This window comes from Pelodiscus sinensis, chromosome 6, assembly GCF_049634645.1.
Source record: "Pelodiscus sinensis isolate JC-2024 chromosome 6, ASM4963464v1, whole genome shotgun sequence".
NCBI lineage: Eukaryota > Metazoa > Chordata > Testudines > Trionychidae > Pelodiscus > Pelodiscus sinensis.
The window spans coordinates 44,459,469-44,475,109 of NC_134716.1; the positions used below are offsets into that span (position 1 = coordinate 44,459,469).

Here is a 15,641-nt window from a genome sequence, read left to right on the forward strand (position 1 = left end):
GGACTCTCTGGTCCAGCAACATCCATGGTCCAGCAAGGCCACAGATGTTGCTGGACCAAAAAGCCATGAGGGAGTGGGGTCTGTGGAGTCCTGGCTAGGCCAGCAGTAGCTAGACAAGAGAGCCCGGGTATCAGCTGGGCAAGATGGCACTTCGTAGCCACCAAGATGGTGCCAGAGGGGTCAGGTGGCTGGAGCGGCTCCAGGCGGGAAACTTTGGGAACTCCCTGGCAGCAGTGGGGCCATGCAACATTCCAGGAGCCACAACCAGGGAACCCCACCAGTGGGGCCAGGCAGCAGCTGGGAGTCCTAGTCCCAACCCCAGCAGGGGAATCCCCAGTGACAGCGGAGCTGTCCTGGTGGCCCTAACTGGGAAACCCTGGACACCCCTGCCATCAGTGGGTTTGGGTGAGGCCAGGTGGCCCTGGTGGGGTTCCCCCCCCCCCCAGGGCAGCAGAGCCAGGCAGTGGGGTAGGTGGCAGCTGGGCGACCCCGGATGCAACAGGTGGGGAGCCTCAGCCAGGCCAGTGTTAGTGGGACAGCGGCAGAGCAGGGAACCCCAGTCTTGAGATCCCCAGGGAGAGGAGCCGACAGTGGGGCAGCCAGCAGTGGAGCATTGACCTCCCGCGGTCCAGCAAAAACTCCCTGGTCTGAGATGGCTCCAGGCCCCAGAATGCCAGACCAGGGAGCTCCAACCTGTATCATAATGATTGTTATGGAGAAAGTGTAGGAGTAGAAACGTTGGTATTGGTATTGAAGCAGTTCTTCCTGATTTGGAAACAGTTTTTACTCTTGTGTTGCTTATAAAGACTAAATTTCTCAGATTAATGACTTATTTATTATAAATTCATTACTGTTTTCAGGTCTTCAAGTTGCAAGAGCAGTTGGATACTACTGTTCAAAAATTGGAAGAAAGCAAACAGCTGCTGAAAACAAATGGTAAGCAAAGTAAAAGTTACTTTTTGGAATGGTGATGTAAACTAACAAGGTACGGTTTTAGTTCAAAGCATTTGTATTCAAATGCATTTTAGTTTTTCTGCTTCTCCACTCTGTTATGAGTTGAAACCAATTTCAAGGTCAACATTTTATTTTTGAACTGGAAAAGGTTGATATTGAATTTCTCTGTGTGCATCTTTAGGCATGAGTCAATTTTTGATTTGTTAAAATACTATAAAACTAGATTAACTCTCATCTCATCCCCATCTAAGACCTAGCTATCAGGAAACAAAGAACAGTGATTTCAATGGGAGTTGAAGGTGTTTGAGACCTCACACTTGGTGCTCAGCACAGTAGGAGGGGGTTCAATTGTCTCCCTATTGTATGTGGTGATAATTAGAGCCCTGCATATCTGCAGATATCCATTTGACATCTGTAGGTATCCACATCCATGGATGTGGATATCTGTGGATCATTTTGGTGGATGCAGATATGCAGAGCTCTGGAGATAATTCCTAAAACTTCATTTAATTGACTTATTTCAATGAACCTGAATTCAGCACTTAATATGGTAAATAACTTGTGTGAATGTTTAATATACCTATGGTGGCATGATCAATGTATTTGATTACTCTTGTCTTTTGAAAATACATATGCTGTATAATTAGTGTATTTCCATTTATTCTGAAATTAACTCAGTTGGCCTTGCTTGGATGTGTCCTCAAAGTAATGCTTTAATTCATTGCAATTTCTTTAGTGCTCGGTTATCCAGATAAATCAGGAATCTGTTATATTTTATGTAAAGCTGAATGTTCATTTCAGGCATTTTTCCCTTGTAGTAATTTCCTGGCTAAATAAACAACTGAATGAGAATAAAATAACATCTAGGCCTGGGGCATCAGGGCACAGTGATATGCCATGTGCTGGAAGTGTCGCCAATTCAACAGCCTTGCAGAATGGCCTGGTAAGTGTTCGTTTGTGTTCTGCTACACTGAAATGTGGTTGGGAAATCTCTTCTGATTATTTATATGCACAAAACTACAACAATAACTCTGAGATATGAATGAAAACTGAACAAAGCCACCCAGTTCTAAACATGCCCATCTCTCACTCTGGGGGCCAGATTCTTGACCTTGCCTGTAGCTGCTTTGTATTCTCAGCGCCACTGTAAAGCTGTTCATTGGGGGCAACTGAGGCTTCCTTCTGAGTGACAAAGAGGATTTGTTGGGGGCTGAGTGGAGTGTACAATGCTCCTGATTAATTTTTGAGTTCTAGCAATTTCAAGTAGCTTTTATACTGCTCTAACCTATGCTGGGAGGTTGTTTTTGCTCCTTTCCTCCATTTCCTTCCCTCCCTCCCCCGCCATATTAAGGAACAGAGTGGGTGAAGAGCTATCTTTCCATACTCCTCCCTTTGTCAACTGTGCAGAGTATCTATCCCGTGGGGTTCAAGTGTGCATGGGTGCTGGCTGAGATGTGACTGGGAAGGAAAACCAAAATATGCTGGGATGCATGTGAAGCTTCCTTCAATTTTGAAGGATACTGGTAGAGTGAGAGAAAGCTGTGCTGGTTTCCCTCTCTCAAAGTGGTCAAAACTATGCAGTGGATACACTCTCCTATAGTTTCAATTGACACAGTAAGAAATAATACATTGGCTGATTCCTCTTCATTCAGAAGATCTGTTTCCCATTTGGCATTAGACGTTATCCTGTCTGTAGGACTGCCTAAGCCAGGACAGCGTTTTTCAGAAAGGCGTAAATTACTGGTATACATCTAACAAAAGAATTTGTCTGCCTTGCAGAAAATTTTGCATGCTCTAATTATGCAGTTTCTTCCCAATGTTTTATGACTTTGGAATCAGCAGAAAAAAATATGTAGTCTCTATCTAGTGCATGTTGACTCATAACATGAAGAAAGGATTAAGAATTGTAAGTAAAATAGTTAATTGAGAAACATTTAAATGATGTCTGAGGTTGTGTAGAGCTTTCCAAATTATATAAAACACAGAAGAGTGTGCGCGCGTATGTACACAAATGATATTTATCTGAAGAAAAGAGCGGTTTTTGTTTAGGAATTTGACAGTATGGAACAGATGGCACTGAATTGAAGCTGTAGATGATATTCAGAGCAGAAGAAAAATATCTTAAGATGATATTGACAGGTGGTACAGAGGTGAAAATGTATCCCAGTGGCTCAGTGAAAAATGCAGCAGTGAAGTAATACTGATGTACTATGGAAAATTAGACCAGGAGGCCATGTTAACTAGCATTTCACTTCTTTCAGGGCCATCTGGAAGATGGTCTCTCTCAAACATAAAGGAAAATCAATATGCTTGTTAATTCTAAGGGCTGGCTACCCTTATTCACTCTGAATTCAACTGACAAATCATTAATAAATGAGTAGTACACAGCTGAAATAGTAGAGGCACTGTGCTTTGTTTAATGTCTGACCTAAGTTTGGCTCTACATTTTAAATTGCCTCAGAAATAACATGTACATTTTAAAAAACATTGCCTTCAGAGTTCAGCTAGAGCGTAATTTGTGAAGTATAAAGTTTTCTTTAAATGGTAAAGGTAATATTGTGGCTATTATGAATGCAGTACAATAGAGCAAGATTATAGAAAGAATTTGTGTCCAGCAATGGTCCAGCTATATACAATCATTTTTTGCTAAGAGCTAGCTATTTTAATTTCCAGCCCCGTCTGTTTCAGACTTGCTTGAGTGTTTTCAATAAACTTCTGCATATCCGTTGTTCACCAATAGCTGAAGTTGAACTGTGCATCTAATGAAGTGGCTTTTACCCACGAAAGGTTATGCCCAAATTAGGGCTGTTGATGTGCATAAACACCTGCGATTAACGCACATCAGAATTAATGTGTTAATTTTTTAACGTGTTAATCACAGGTGTTAATGCTGTGCTGCCCCCTTTGAAATGCCACCAGTGTGTTTCAAAGGGGCAGTGCATTAGGAGTCTAGGATCAGCTGACCCTGGGCTCCGCCTTGCGTTGCCCCTTGGGAATGCTGCCCCGGCACTTCAAAGGGGCAGTGCTGCTGCATGGAGCCCAGAGTCAGCTGGGGACTCTAGTAGATCCCGGGCTCCATGCAGCACTGCCCTGTTGAAACACTTCCATGGCGTTTCAAAGGTGAAGTTCTCACGATTAATTGTGTGATTAATCACGATTACATTTTTTTAATCGCTCGACGGCCCTAGCCCAAATAAATCTGCTAGTCTTTAATGTGCCACAGGACTCCTCCTTGTTTTTACAGATACAGACTAACATGGCTACCTCTCCTAAGACTGTTCAGAAGAGTTATTCCACCTAACAATTCTAGTAAAGGGACATTTTGTTTTTTAAAATATCTGTGGATGGTGAGAATTTCCTCAAATATCACTCTAATTTATAACCAAAACCCTTTAAGAGCTGCCCCAGTAATCTATTGTGAAAGTGTTTTCCTTAGTTCTGTTTGGCTTTTTCTTTTGTTGTTTTGCCCTGCTGATGAGGGCATTTAAAATCTTCAGGACCCATCCATTTACAGAGTTGTCAGAGACCTACTTTTGCTCTGCTGTCATGTTAAAATTCTTCTCCCGCCCTAACTTGCTGAAAGTCATGTGGTGAACGACCAACTCCTAGGGATTCTTTGAATTTGAGTCCCTAGATAGCAATACCAACTGCAAGATTGCCATATACAGAGATCCATATTTAACTTTGTATTCTATAGCCGCCAGAGTCAGATTGTTATCCCTTAGGAATAGTGAATCGACTCCACTGCTGTGGGACCCAAGAAGGTGACTGGAGTTTTCATGGGCAAGGAATCAAGTGAGCTAATTTTTTGTCAAAGTACAGCCCTGAGGAGGAGTTGTCATAATGGTTTCTTGTTATTAAGGATTTCCATAATCTAACTACCCTGGGTGTGAATTGAAGAAATGTAATTGCAATTTATGAATCAGTACCTCTCTAGCTAGTTCACTATGTCAAAATATTTGCAGGAAAATGATTTGGGTAAAACACTTCAAGCTGTTTTCTTGATGACAGACACAGCTGTACAACTCAATTATCTGTTATCTGTTTAACACTTTTTTTGGTTGACAAGAATTTATTTTCTTGAAAATTAGGCTACATGGTGCTAGATGGGCTAAGATGCTTTGCAGGACATGTTTGCATTAAAATGCCTCTGACAATAAATGATAAATACTTTCTTAAATATACGGGTTGAAACTCTTTTAACTGGGATTCCGTGGTGTGCAATATCCATAGTCTGGCATGGCTGTTGCAGGACCAAATAGTCCATGTGGAGGGCCAGTTACAAGGATCCCTGTAGGGTTGTCAGGGCAGTGGGCTGCCTGCAGCGAACTGGCAGCAGGGTGTGGCAGCAAGTCTGCCCAGTGGGGTTGAGAGACATGCGTGTGGCTGCCTGGCGGGGGGTGGGGTGGGGTGGGGGGAAACTGCGGTAGCTCAGTAGGGCAGGGATCCACAGTGCGCAGATGCCCAGTGGGACCAGGCGTCCCAGTGTGGCGTGAGCAGCTGCCCTACAGTTTCTGGAGCCAGGGCAGCGATAGCTGCCCAGTGGGGTCAGCCAGGCAGCAGGGTCAGCAGGAGATGAGGAGCCGGCCTGGAGGCCAGCAGACTGGGTGTGGGGGCCAGTAGAGGATCCAGGAATCATAGAATCATAGAATACTAGAACTGGAAGGGACCTCAAGAGATCATCAAGTCCAGTCCCCTGCCCTCATGGCAGGACCAAGCATGATCTATATCATTCCAAACAGATGAATGTCTAACCTGCTCTTAAATATGTCCAATGATGGCAATTCCACAACCTCCCTAGGCAATTTATTCCAATGTTTAACTACCCTGACAGGAAGTTTTTCCTAATGTCCAGCCTAAACCTCCCTTGCTTCAGGTTAAGCCTATCATCAGAGGCCAAGGAGTACAATTTTTCCTCCTCCTCCCTCTGACATCCTTTTAGATATCTGAAAAACGATATCATGTCCCCTCTCAGTTTTCTCTTTTCCAAACTAAACAAGCCCAATTCCTTCAGCCTTACTTCATAACTCGAGACTTTTAATTCTTTTTGTTGCTCTTCTCTGGACCCTCTCCAATTTCTCCACATCTTTCTTGAAATGTAGTGCCCAAAACTGGACACACTACTCCAATTGAGGCCTAATCAGCGCAGAGTAGAGCGAAAGAATGATGACTTGTGCATTGCTCACAACGCTCCTGTTAATGCATCTCAGAATCATGTTTGCTTTTTTATATAGAGGCAATATAAGTGGTAATCAGTATTTTAGACCCTATGATTTTTGTATGTATATTTGGGATTCTATTTTTCTATGTGCATTATTTTGCATTTATCACCACTGAATTCCATCTGCCCTTCTATTGCCCAATCACCCAGTTTTGTGAGAACCCTTTTTATAACTATTTTGTATCATCTGCAAATTTTACTTCCTCACTGTTTACCTCTTTTTCAAGAACATTTATGAGCAGTTAAACAGCAGTGATCCAAATACAGATCTTTTTTCCTATCTTTTAAATGGAGTACCCAGCAATGTTTTCATGATGAACTAGCAATCCTTCAATTACTTGAATGACAAGCCTTTTGTTATCTTAATCACCATGCTTCCCTCTGTTTATAAACAAGCTCCCTGTTCCAAATACAAAGCTGGGAGCAGCACAAACTCAGTTGATACAGGATAATGAATACATTTTGATGGGGGGGGGGGGGGGGGGAGGATTCCAAGATTTTGGCAAGTGGTTAAGGGCTGCACTTTTCTATGAAAAGGGTGCAGGGTCTGAGATGGAGATTGGGTGCAGAAGGGAGCTCAGGGTAGGAGACTGAGGTGCAGGAAAGGGTGTGGGAAACCCACTAGTATATTTGCCAGATTACATGCACCCACTTGACTAAAAGCTCTTCAGGACAGGAAAAGCGTCTTCCGGTGTATCTGTACAGTGCCAAACACAATGACACCTAGGTCATGATGGGGACATCAAGGTACTGCCGCAGTTCTAATAATAATTACTGTGCTCTTTCTGTTGAGGTGAAAGTTAAGACTAAACATAAAACTGACAAGATTGCTTTTATTAAAAAAAGAGAGGTCATTGACATTTCCTACATCTGCCTCAAAAATATCCTAACTTGAAACTGCTTTCAAGCTCAGTTGACCTCTGTTATCATTACATCAGAAGAGGCCTATGGATAGCAGTGCTATTGATAGCCCCATGCTTTCATTTTAATATAAAGGTGACTCTTTTGTAAAACTTTGGAAGGGATTTTTCTACCTTGAAAGTGTTAATAAAGGGTGGGTATCTTTTTGAGGCAAGGAGAAAGAGGGGCATTTGTCACTGACCTGTTTGCTTAGTGTACTTTTTTTTTTCAGGTTAGCTTTAGCTTAGCACCAAAGCTCATACTACGGACTTACAATGTTAAGATTTTTCCTTAACTCATACTTAGACATTTAAAATAAGTGAGTGGATGAAGGGTTAGGTTTTGGTTTTGGTTTTTTTTTTTTTAGTAAAACTGACCTTTCTTCCCTCATAATATACTTAGAACTCCTACAAAAGTCTACCACAACTTAACTCTGACGCTTATATGCTTTTGTCATATTGTACTTTAAATAGTCTATTCCTCCACTTATTTTTGTTTGTTTCTCTTACAGCCTGGGCTTCCACCTTATAACAGTCCTTTCTCTGTCCCTATGATGCCTCTGCCAGTTAGCACTGCTTCTCGTTCTAATAACTATAAAGGCTCTGTTCCTCTGCGAATGAATATCCCATGTGCAGTCACCAGTGCTGCAAGATATAATCCACAGGCAGGCATATATACTTTTTTGTTCATTATTTTTCACCTCCTTTGCACTATAATGTATTCTGCTGCAGTGTCCTAGCTTTTAACAGCTTAATTCTCTCTTGTTATTTGCCTCTGGATAATGCACAAAAACATGAATGTCGTGGAATGTTTTGACACTAATAACTGCATTAGAGAGCTGGAGCTGTGCTTAATGTAAATGTTGAAAAAACAGAACATTTAGATATGAGTATTGGACATTTCTAAGTATTCCTTCTGCCCAACAGTTTTGACATATGTCATAAATACAACATAAGGAAAAATATGTTATGAAAACATTACTAACCATTTTGACAGATTATTTGTACAGGTTACATGAGTGGAATTGGTTAAATGGCTAGGGTGGGAAGTGGGGAGAAGCATTTTTCTTATCAATTTTTGCTTATTTGTTACTCCTGGAAAAATTAACGGTGAGCCAAATTAGAGATCTATCTTAAAAAGCATTATATCCCAATTACTATGTACTTTCCTAAAACCATACAATACATGGCCTTTATGTTGTATCTTTCATTGTCTCCCTGCACTTTTGCCCACTAATCCATTTCCACTCTAGGGACTACTGCTTCTATTTTAAATCTCTAGGGTCTTAAGCAGTGTGCCCCACTCTCCTTTTTTTTAAGCTAACAAAAATCTGGTACAAGAAATGTTCTCAGAACGTCTCCCCCCCAACCCCTCACTTATTTGCCAAGAAAAACTATCACTAGTCTGAGGCTCAAAGCCCAGCAAAATCCATTCTTGTGCCTCATATCTCATGATTTCATTGGAGCAAGAAATGTCTATAGCCCACCTATGAGGATTTGAGGGCTTCAGATAGTATAAAGAATCTATCCTTGGCCTCAGTCAGCTGCAGTATATTGGACTTTACAATTGCAACACATGATATGTAGCTATCTTTTTTAAAAGTTGTAAAATGTAGATGATAAAATGGTACTTCCCATTTGTAGAGTTGGACTTGAAGCCAAAATTCTTTTAGTGTTCATAACTGGAGGATATGAATAACAGAAATTTAAAAAAATGCTTTATAGGTGTAGAGTATGAAAACAATAATTTTACATTAATTAACTCTAAAGTAATTGTAAAATGTGGCATAAGAAAAATGTTAGTGTGTGTTAATTTGAAGCTTCTATTGACATTTGTGTGCGGGAATATTAAAATGTAAGAATCTCAAACTTGCCCCCGTAAAGCTTTGTTCTCCCCTAGCTCTTATTATGTTAGGGTAATCTTAAATGAACTAGTCACATAATATATTTACTTTTAGTTGTATTAAAACTTAGCCCATTCCTTGAGGGTGCATCTACATAGCATCTGTAGCTCAAAATTGTAGCTTATTTTGAGTGTATTTTGAAAAAGCTTATTTCATAATTTGGTGCTGTCTCCACAGCGCCAAATTTCAAAATAACTCGCTATTCCGAATGCCCCTTAACTCTTGTGGATCGAGGAATACTGGGATGTCAGAGTAAGCTACCCGTTATTTTGAAATCTGTTTTGAAATAATGGGCTGCTTCAATAGACACAGAATAGATATTTTGGGATACTTTTAGTACCCCAAAATAGCTCCACAGCAGAAGGGGTACCTTAAGCCTCCGAATGCAGATATAGCAATAAATTAAAAAATACAGATGATATACTGTTCCGGAGTGGGTACATCTGGCATTCCCTCACAGATCAGTTTACTTGGAAGAAATTGGTGGCTTTCTCTTGCTCCCTGAATTCAATGAGAGTTGTGTTATGAGATTCAGCGGAAGCAGAATCTGGCTCCGGAAGCCAGTGGGTATGACTTTTCACTGTACTACACCAGTTTATGTACTTTCACTGAAGATAATGCAGTTGTGTTAGCATAAAATTAATGTTCGCAAGAGCTCTTTTAAAAAATAAGGGACTTTTAAAACCGGAACTTGGTATAATTTTATAATGATGATTGTATTATATTTGGGAAAGGAAAAATGTGTGCTGTCTATGTGATGGGAGCCATGTAACACACAGGAGTCTTATCCAATGTTTTTGTTTTTCACTGTTTAAATTGTATAGATACTGATCAACTTACAAGTACATTCCTCCAGTACTCTGTTACCTGAAACAAGACTTTGTCCACCAACCTCTTCTCCTATTATGCCCCCTATCTCAGGCCATGTGTAAGTTTTTCTTATTTTGTTTTTTTTTTTGCTGAGTGCTATAACAAACTAGATCATTTTATGGCAACTTCTAAAGACAAAGTGATTACATAAGTTCCATTTTCACTTGTGTGTGTATGTTGCATGAAAACTCACACATTTTGCCAAAGTCCAGTTGCTCCTGTGTACGATGGAGTGGCTGCCCTGCACAGAGTACTGGAAGGTTAAAGCAACCCTCAAGTTTGGCGCAGCCTCCCTAACCAATGGGAGGAGGACTTGTAGAGAGCTAATCGAGGCAAGGCTTATCGGAGGAGCCAGTCAGGACCAGGGAGGGCCATAAAAGAAGGCATACTCAACACAGAGTCAATCTGTCCTTGGAGTGCAAGGGAGAAGGGGTGGCCATTAGAGAGTACCTTTATAGAGAGTAGTGCTGGGCAGGGTCAGGGAATAACAGTGAGCTCCAGCCTAAAGGCTGTTAGACTGAGGCCCCTGATACAAAGGGCTGGCAAGGTGCTAGGGATACAGGGAAGTAACCAGGGAAACAGATGGCAGGAGTTGGAAGGGGGCAGCAGGTGGTTGCTGGCTATTGGGTCCCTGGATTGGGGCCCAGAGTAGCAGGTGGGCCTGCCGCCCATTTTTCCCTAACTTGCCAGGGAGTGGCCAGTATATGAACTGATGAGAGTGGTTAGACCGGAGACTGCAGATTGCCACCAAGGCAAGTGGTCGGACAGAGGACTGTTGATTCCCCAGAACAGAGAGTAACGAAGGGTATGTCTACACTACAAAGTTAATTCGAACTAACAGCCGTTAGTTCGAATTAACTTTGATAGGCGCTACACAGGCAAACCGCTAGTTCGAATTAAGTTCTTAAGAACTTAATTCGAACTAGCGGTGCGCTTAATTCGAACTAGGTAAACCTCATTCTACGAGGACTAACGCCTGGTTCGAATTAAGTAGTTCGAATTAAGGGCTGTGTAGCCACTTAATTCGAACTAGTGGGAGGCTAACCCTCCCCAGCTTTCCCTGGTGGCCACTCTGGGCACCACCAGGGAAACTCGTCTGCCCACCTCCCGGCCCCGGACCCCTTAAAGTGGCATGGGCTGGCTACGGTGCCCGTGCCAGGTGCAAGCCTGCCAGCACCCAGCCAGCAGACCCTGCACCTCGCACGGCTCGAGCCAGCCACCTGCTGCCACCCAGCCCTCCGTCTCTTCCCGGGACCAGGCTGGCGGCTCCCGGGAGCCTGCCTGGGTCCGCAAGAGGCGGGCGCCTGCCTGGTCTAGTGCGGACATCGTGGACCTCATCCACGACCTCCGCACTAGGCACAGGAAAGTGGCCGTCTAGGGCAGGAGAGCTGCCAGCCTGGCCACCCAGGAGCAGTTGTGCATGAAAATCAAGGTGGTCCACTGAGACCCCTGACCCTGAGCCCTGAGCTTAGAATGGCTGTCCTGGGTCAGACCAAAGGTCCATCTAGCCCAGTAGCCTGTCAACAGCGGCCAACACTAGGGACCCTGGAGGGGATGGACCAAAGACAGTGACCAAGCCATTTGTCTCGTGCCATCCATCTCCAGCCTTCCACAAACAGAGGCCAGAGACACCATTCCTACCCCCGGCTAATAAGCACTCCATGGACCCAACCTCCATGACTTTATCTCACTTCCCTTTAAACTCTGTTCTAGTTGTAGCCTTCACAGCCTCCTGCAGCAAGGAGTTCCACAGGTTGACTATTTGCTTTGTGAAGAAGAACTTTCTGTTGTTAGTTTGAAGCCTACTACCCATTCATTTCATTTGGTGTCCTCTAGTCCTTCTATTATGGGAACTAATGAAGAACTTTTCTTTATGCACCCTCTCCACACCACTCATGTTTTTATAGACCTCTATCATATCCCCCTTCCGTCTCCTCTTCTCTAAGCTGAAAAGTCCCAGTCTCTTTAGCCTCTCTTCATATGGGACCTGTTCCAAACCCCTGATCATTTTAGTTGCCCTCTTCTCTCCCAGCCTCTCTCTTCCCCTCTCCCACCTCCTTTTCCCAGTCTCCCCCAGTTTTGTTCAATAAAGAGAGTTTGTATTTTTGAACACATGTGTCCCTTATTTTGTACATCAGGAAGGAGGGCTAGGGATAGGTAAGTGGAAGGAGGTGAGGGAGGAATGGGGTAGGAGCCCCCGATGGGGAGGACTGGGCTGGCTCTGCGGGCTCCTCGGGGTGGAAGCTCTCCTGAAGCCCCTTGATTGACCTCCCCCTCCAGATGGCAGCCTGCGGCAAGTGCAGCCGGGCTGATGGCCGAGTGCTGTGATGTGCCGAGTGTGGGCACTCAGGGCACTCCAAGCCAGGACTGCTTTGCAAGCGGGGAACCCCTGAGAACTGTCTGTCCGGGGTGGGGGTCGGGACCCTTTAAGCACAGCTCTCGGCTAGCCTGAGACAGCAGCTACACGCTCTAAGTCCTAACCTGATGCCCTGCTGGCACTGCTTCTGGCCATCCTTAACCTTGGTTCAGGGTCCACTCAGTCCACGCTAATTCGAACTAGTTTTTAAGTCTAGATGCGCTAATTCGAATTAGCTTAGTTCGAATTAACTAACTAAGTTAGTTCGAATTAGTGCTGTAGTGTAGACATACCGCAAGTGAGGCACATCGAGAAGACTGCTGTTGATGTTGATGTTGATGCAGTCATGGAGGGGTTTGGTGCCCTGGGCTTCCCCAACTGTGGGGAAGGGGAGAGAGGATGGAGCGGTTATCGATGGGACACACATCCCGATCTGTGCCCCAGACCACCAGGCTTCCATGTTTATAAACCGGAAGGGATATTTCTTGGTCATCCTGTAGGCCGTTACTGACCACCAAGGCCACTTTCTGGACATTAATTTTGGCTGGTCAGGCAAAGCACATGACGCACGCGTGTACCGCAACTCTTCCGTGTGCCAGAGGCTGCAGGCCGGGACCTTCTTTTCCAACCGGCACTTCATGGTCAGGGATGTGGACATGCCAGTCTGCCTGCGGGGGGATGAAGCCTATCCCCTATAGCCCTGGCTCATGAAGCCCTACACAGGATACCTCAATCCTTCCCGACATGCTTTCAATGCCAGCTTCAGCAGGGCCCACATTGTGGTCGAGGGCACCTGTGGGCGGCTGAAGGCATCGTTTAGGTGCCTCCTCACCTGCCTGGACCTCGCGCAGAGGAATATTCTGCATGTGGTGGCAGCATGCTGTGCCGCACAATGTGTGTGAGCAGAAGGGGGAGGCCTGGGGCTAGGTGGCAAAGGCAGAGCGCTTGGCCAGCATGTACATACTGCCCCACACAGCTGCCATCTGGGAGTCCCATTGGGGGATGTCTGCATCCGGGAGGCCTTCAGGGAGAGCTTGTACCCGGAGGAGCAGTAACAGTGCTGGTCTGCCCCACTGGGGGCTTGTAGCTCATTCCTCTCTCATGTCCCTCCACTTACTCCTCCCTAACCCCCCTTCCTGATGGAAAATAAAGACCTTTGTTTTCATTAAACCAAACTCTATTTATCAATAAAACTGGGGTGGAAATGAAACTCAGGTGAGACTGGGGAAAGAAGGCAGGAGAGGGGAGGAGAGAGGATGGAAAAGGGGAAGAGGAAGCTGGAAAGGGGAGGAAGGGGGAGAAAAGGCTCAGGGTTGTAGTGGCGCTGGCCCCACTGGCGCCCAGCACCATGGGTGAGGGGGTCTCGGCATCCCTGAGGGGTGAGGTGCGGAGGGAGTGGAGGGAGAAGTGGGAGTGGGAGGAGGAGCGGTAGCTGGGGAGGCAGCAGAGGGTGGAGCATCAGGAGGCAGAAAGCTTTACACCAGAGTCTGCTAATGGGCGCAGATGGGCACAGATGTCATGGCCCTGGGCAAGCTGCTCCCACCAGCTCTCCCACTGCAGGTCTTCCTCCACCCAGTGGTCAAGGGTGTGGTGCAGGGCTCGCAGGGCCCCCAAGTGCTGCCGCTCGTAGTTGTCCAAAGGATGGGCATGCCTGCGGAGCCCTCGGGTGCGGGAGGATGTCCCAGGTGGTGTGGTGCGCCCTCCACTCACAGCTGGTGCAGCTGTGGAGAACCAAGAGAAGTGGTCAGTTATCCCTGGGGACACAGTGGGTGAAGCCCAGCCCCACTCTGCGAGGAGAGGATGACAGTTCTCTGCACCGTCAGAGCCAATGTGCTTGCACACAGGCGTGTTTGGAATGTCATGCTATCCCCGTAATTGGGAGTTGCCCTGAGACTGCACCCATGCCCCTGTGCTGTATATCAGTGTTGGGGGGGGCGGAGGGAGGAGGAGATGTCCCCTGCCTTTGTGCAGAGGGGGGCTTGTGGAGGGAGGGTGTCCGGCCGTGTCCCACCCCGGGGTCAGGAGCATGTCATGTCTCTCCACACACCCTTGTGGCTAACAGGCCAAGGCCCCTGTGTGGCAGCCAGCTGGGGCCACATGCCCAGGGGTGGCATGGCATGTGCTCACACGTGCACAGGTTGCTGAGTGATCTGTGGCCAGCAAGGCCCACATGCGCAGTCCCTGGTCTTCCCCCTCTCTCTCTTCCCCCCCCCCCCCGCATAAGGGGGTAGTGATGGCACTTCAGACGATTCCTGGAACAGATCTGCAGGGAGGGCTTGGGGGTCCTGGGTGAGCGGCATGGTGACGCTTGCTTCCTCTGGCTCCTGGCCCCACTCCCACTCATCTGTGCCATCATCCGGGCCCTTTGCCCCAGAATCGATGACTACCTGGGGGAAATGGATCGTTCTGCCCCCCAGGATGCGGTCCAGGGCATCGAAGTAGGGGCAGCTGTCTGTGTGCGCCTGGTTGGGAGCTGCCCCCTGTGGCCCTGGCATAGGCCTGCTGCAGCTCTTTTATCTTTATCCGCACCTGTTTCTGGGTGCGGATATGGCCTCTGTCGGCCATGCTGGCAGCCATCTGGCCATAGACAGCCATGTTTTTGTATCTAGTGCAGAGATCATGGAGGTTGGTGGCATCGCCCGAAACCTCAATAAGGTTCATGACCTCTGCACTAGACCAGGAAGGTGCTTGTCTCTTCCGGCCCCTGGCAGGCTCTTGGGAGCTGGAGGACTGCTCCCAAGGACCACTGGAGGGCTGGCTGGTACTGGCTGGCTGGCTCATTTTGTGCCACTGGGTCAGGGCAGCAGCAGAGTGGCTCAGGGTTGGTGCTAGCCACAAAGTCTTTGGCTAGACTCTGGGCCTTTAATAGCTCTGGAGAGGAGGAGGGAGGAGAAGAGTTTTCCTGGTGTGTGCCAGAGTGGCCAGCAGGGCACCCTGGGAAGGGCTGGAGGCCCCCTATTTTGAAATAGCCCTTATTCCCTGTCCACACAGCGCCTATTCCAAAATAGCTATTTCGGAATAGGCGCTATTCCTCATAGAATGAGGCTTACATATTTTGAAATAAGCCCTCCGCTATTTTGAAATAATTTCAAAATAGCTGTTTGGCTGTGTGGATGCTAGCAAAGTTATTTTGAAATAACGGCTGTTATTTCAAAATAACTTTGCTGTGTAGACATACCCATGTGTAGTCTATAAGGTGCCACAGGACTCCTTGCTGTTTTTACAGATTCAGACTAACACGGCTTACCCCTCTGATATTTTCACTTTGTTGGTGTTGAAGTCCCTCTTCAGGCCCAACAATCCTGGCAGTGGATTTTTTGTCAGCTAAGAAGCCAAGTACACTGATTCAATGATTGGCAATTAGGAATTCCCACTTGGAAAAAAAAAAACCTTATGGAATTTTAGTGATCTGGCACCATTTTGAATTTAAAAGGCAC

At 45.9% G+C, this 15,641-nt stretch overlaps 1 protein-coding gene across 1 annotated transcript in view; it reads left to right on the top strand.

Annotated features, from left to right (window-relative positions):
• The window catches only part of LOC102451526 (spindle assembly abnormal protein 6 homolog), a 33,098-nt gene extending 23,188 nt beyond the window's left edge, over nt 1-9,910 (top strand). The window contains exons 13-16 of the mRNA XM_075932852.1: nt 861-936; nt 1,773-1,897; nt 7,587-7,739; nt 9,803-9,910. Of these exons, the coding sequence (XP_075788967.1) occupies nt 861-936; nt 1,773-1,897; nt 7,587-7,739; nt 9,803-9,910 (462 nt within the window). The remainder of the gene's footprint in view (nt 1-860; nt 937-1,772; nt 1,898-7,586; nt 7,740-9,802) is intronic.
• The last annotated feature ends 5,731 nt before the right edge of the window (nt 9,911-15,641 follow it).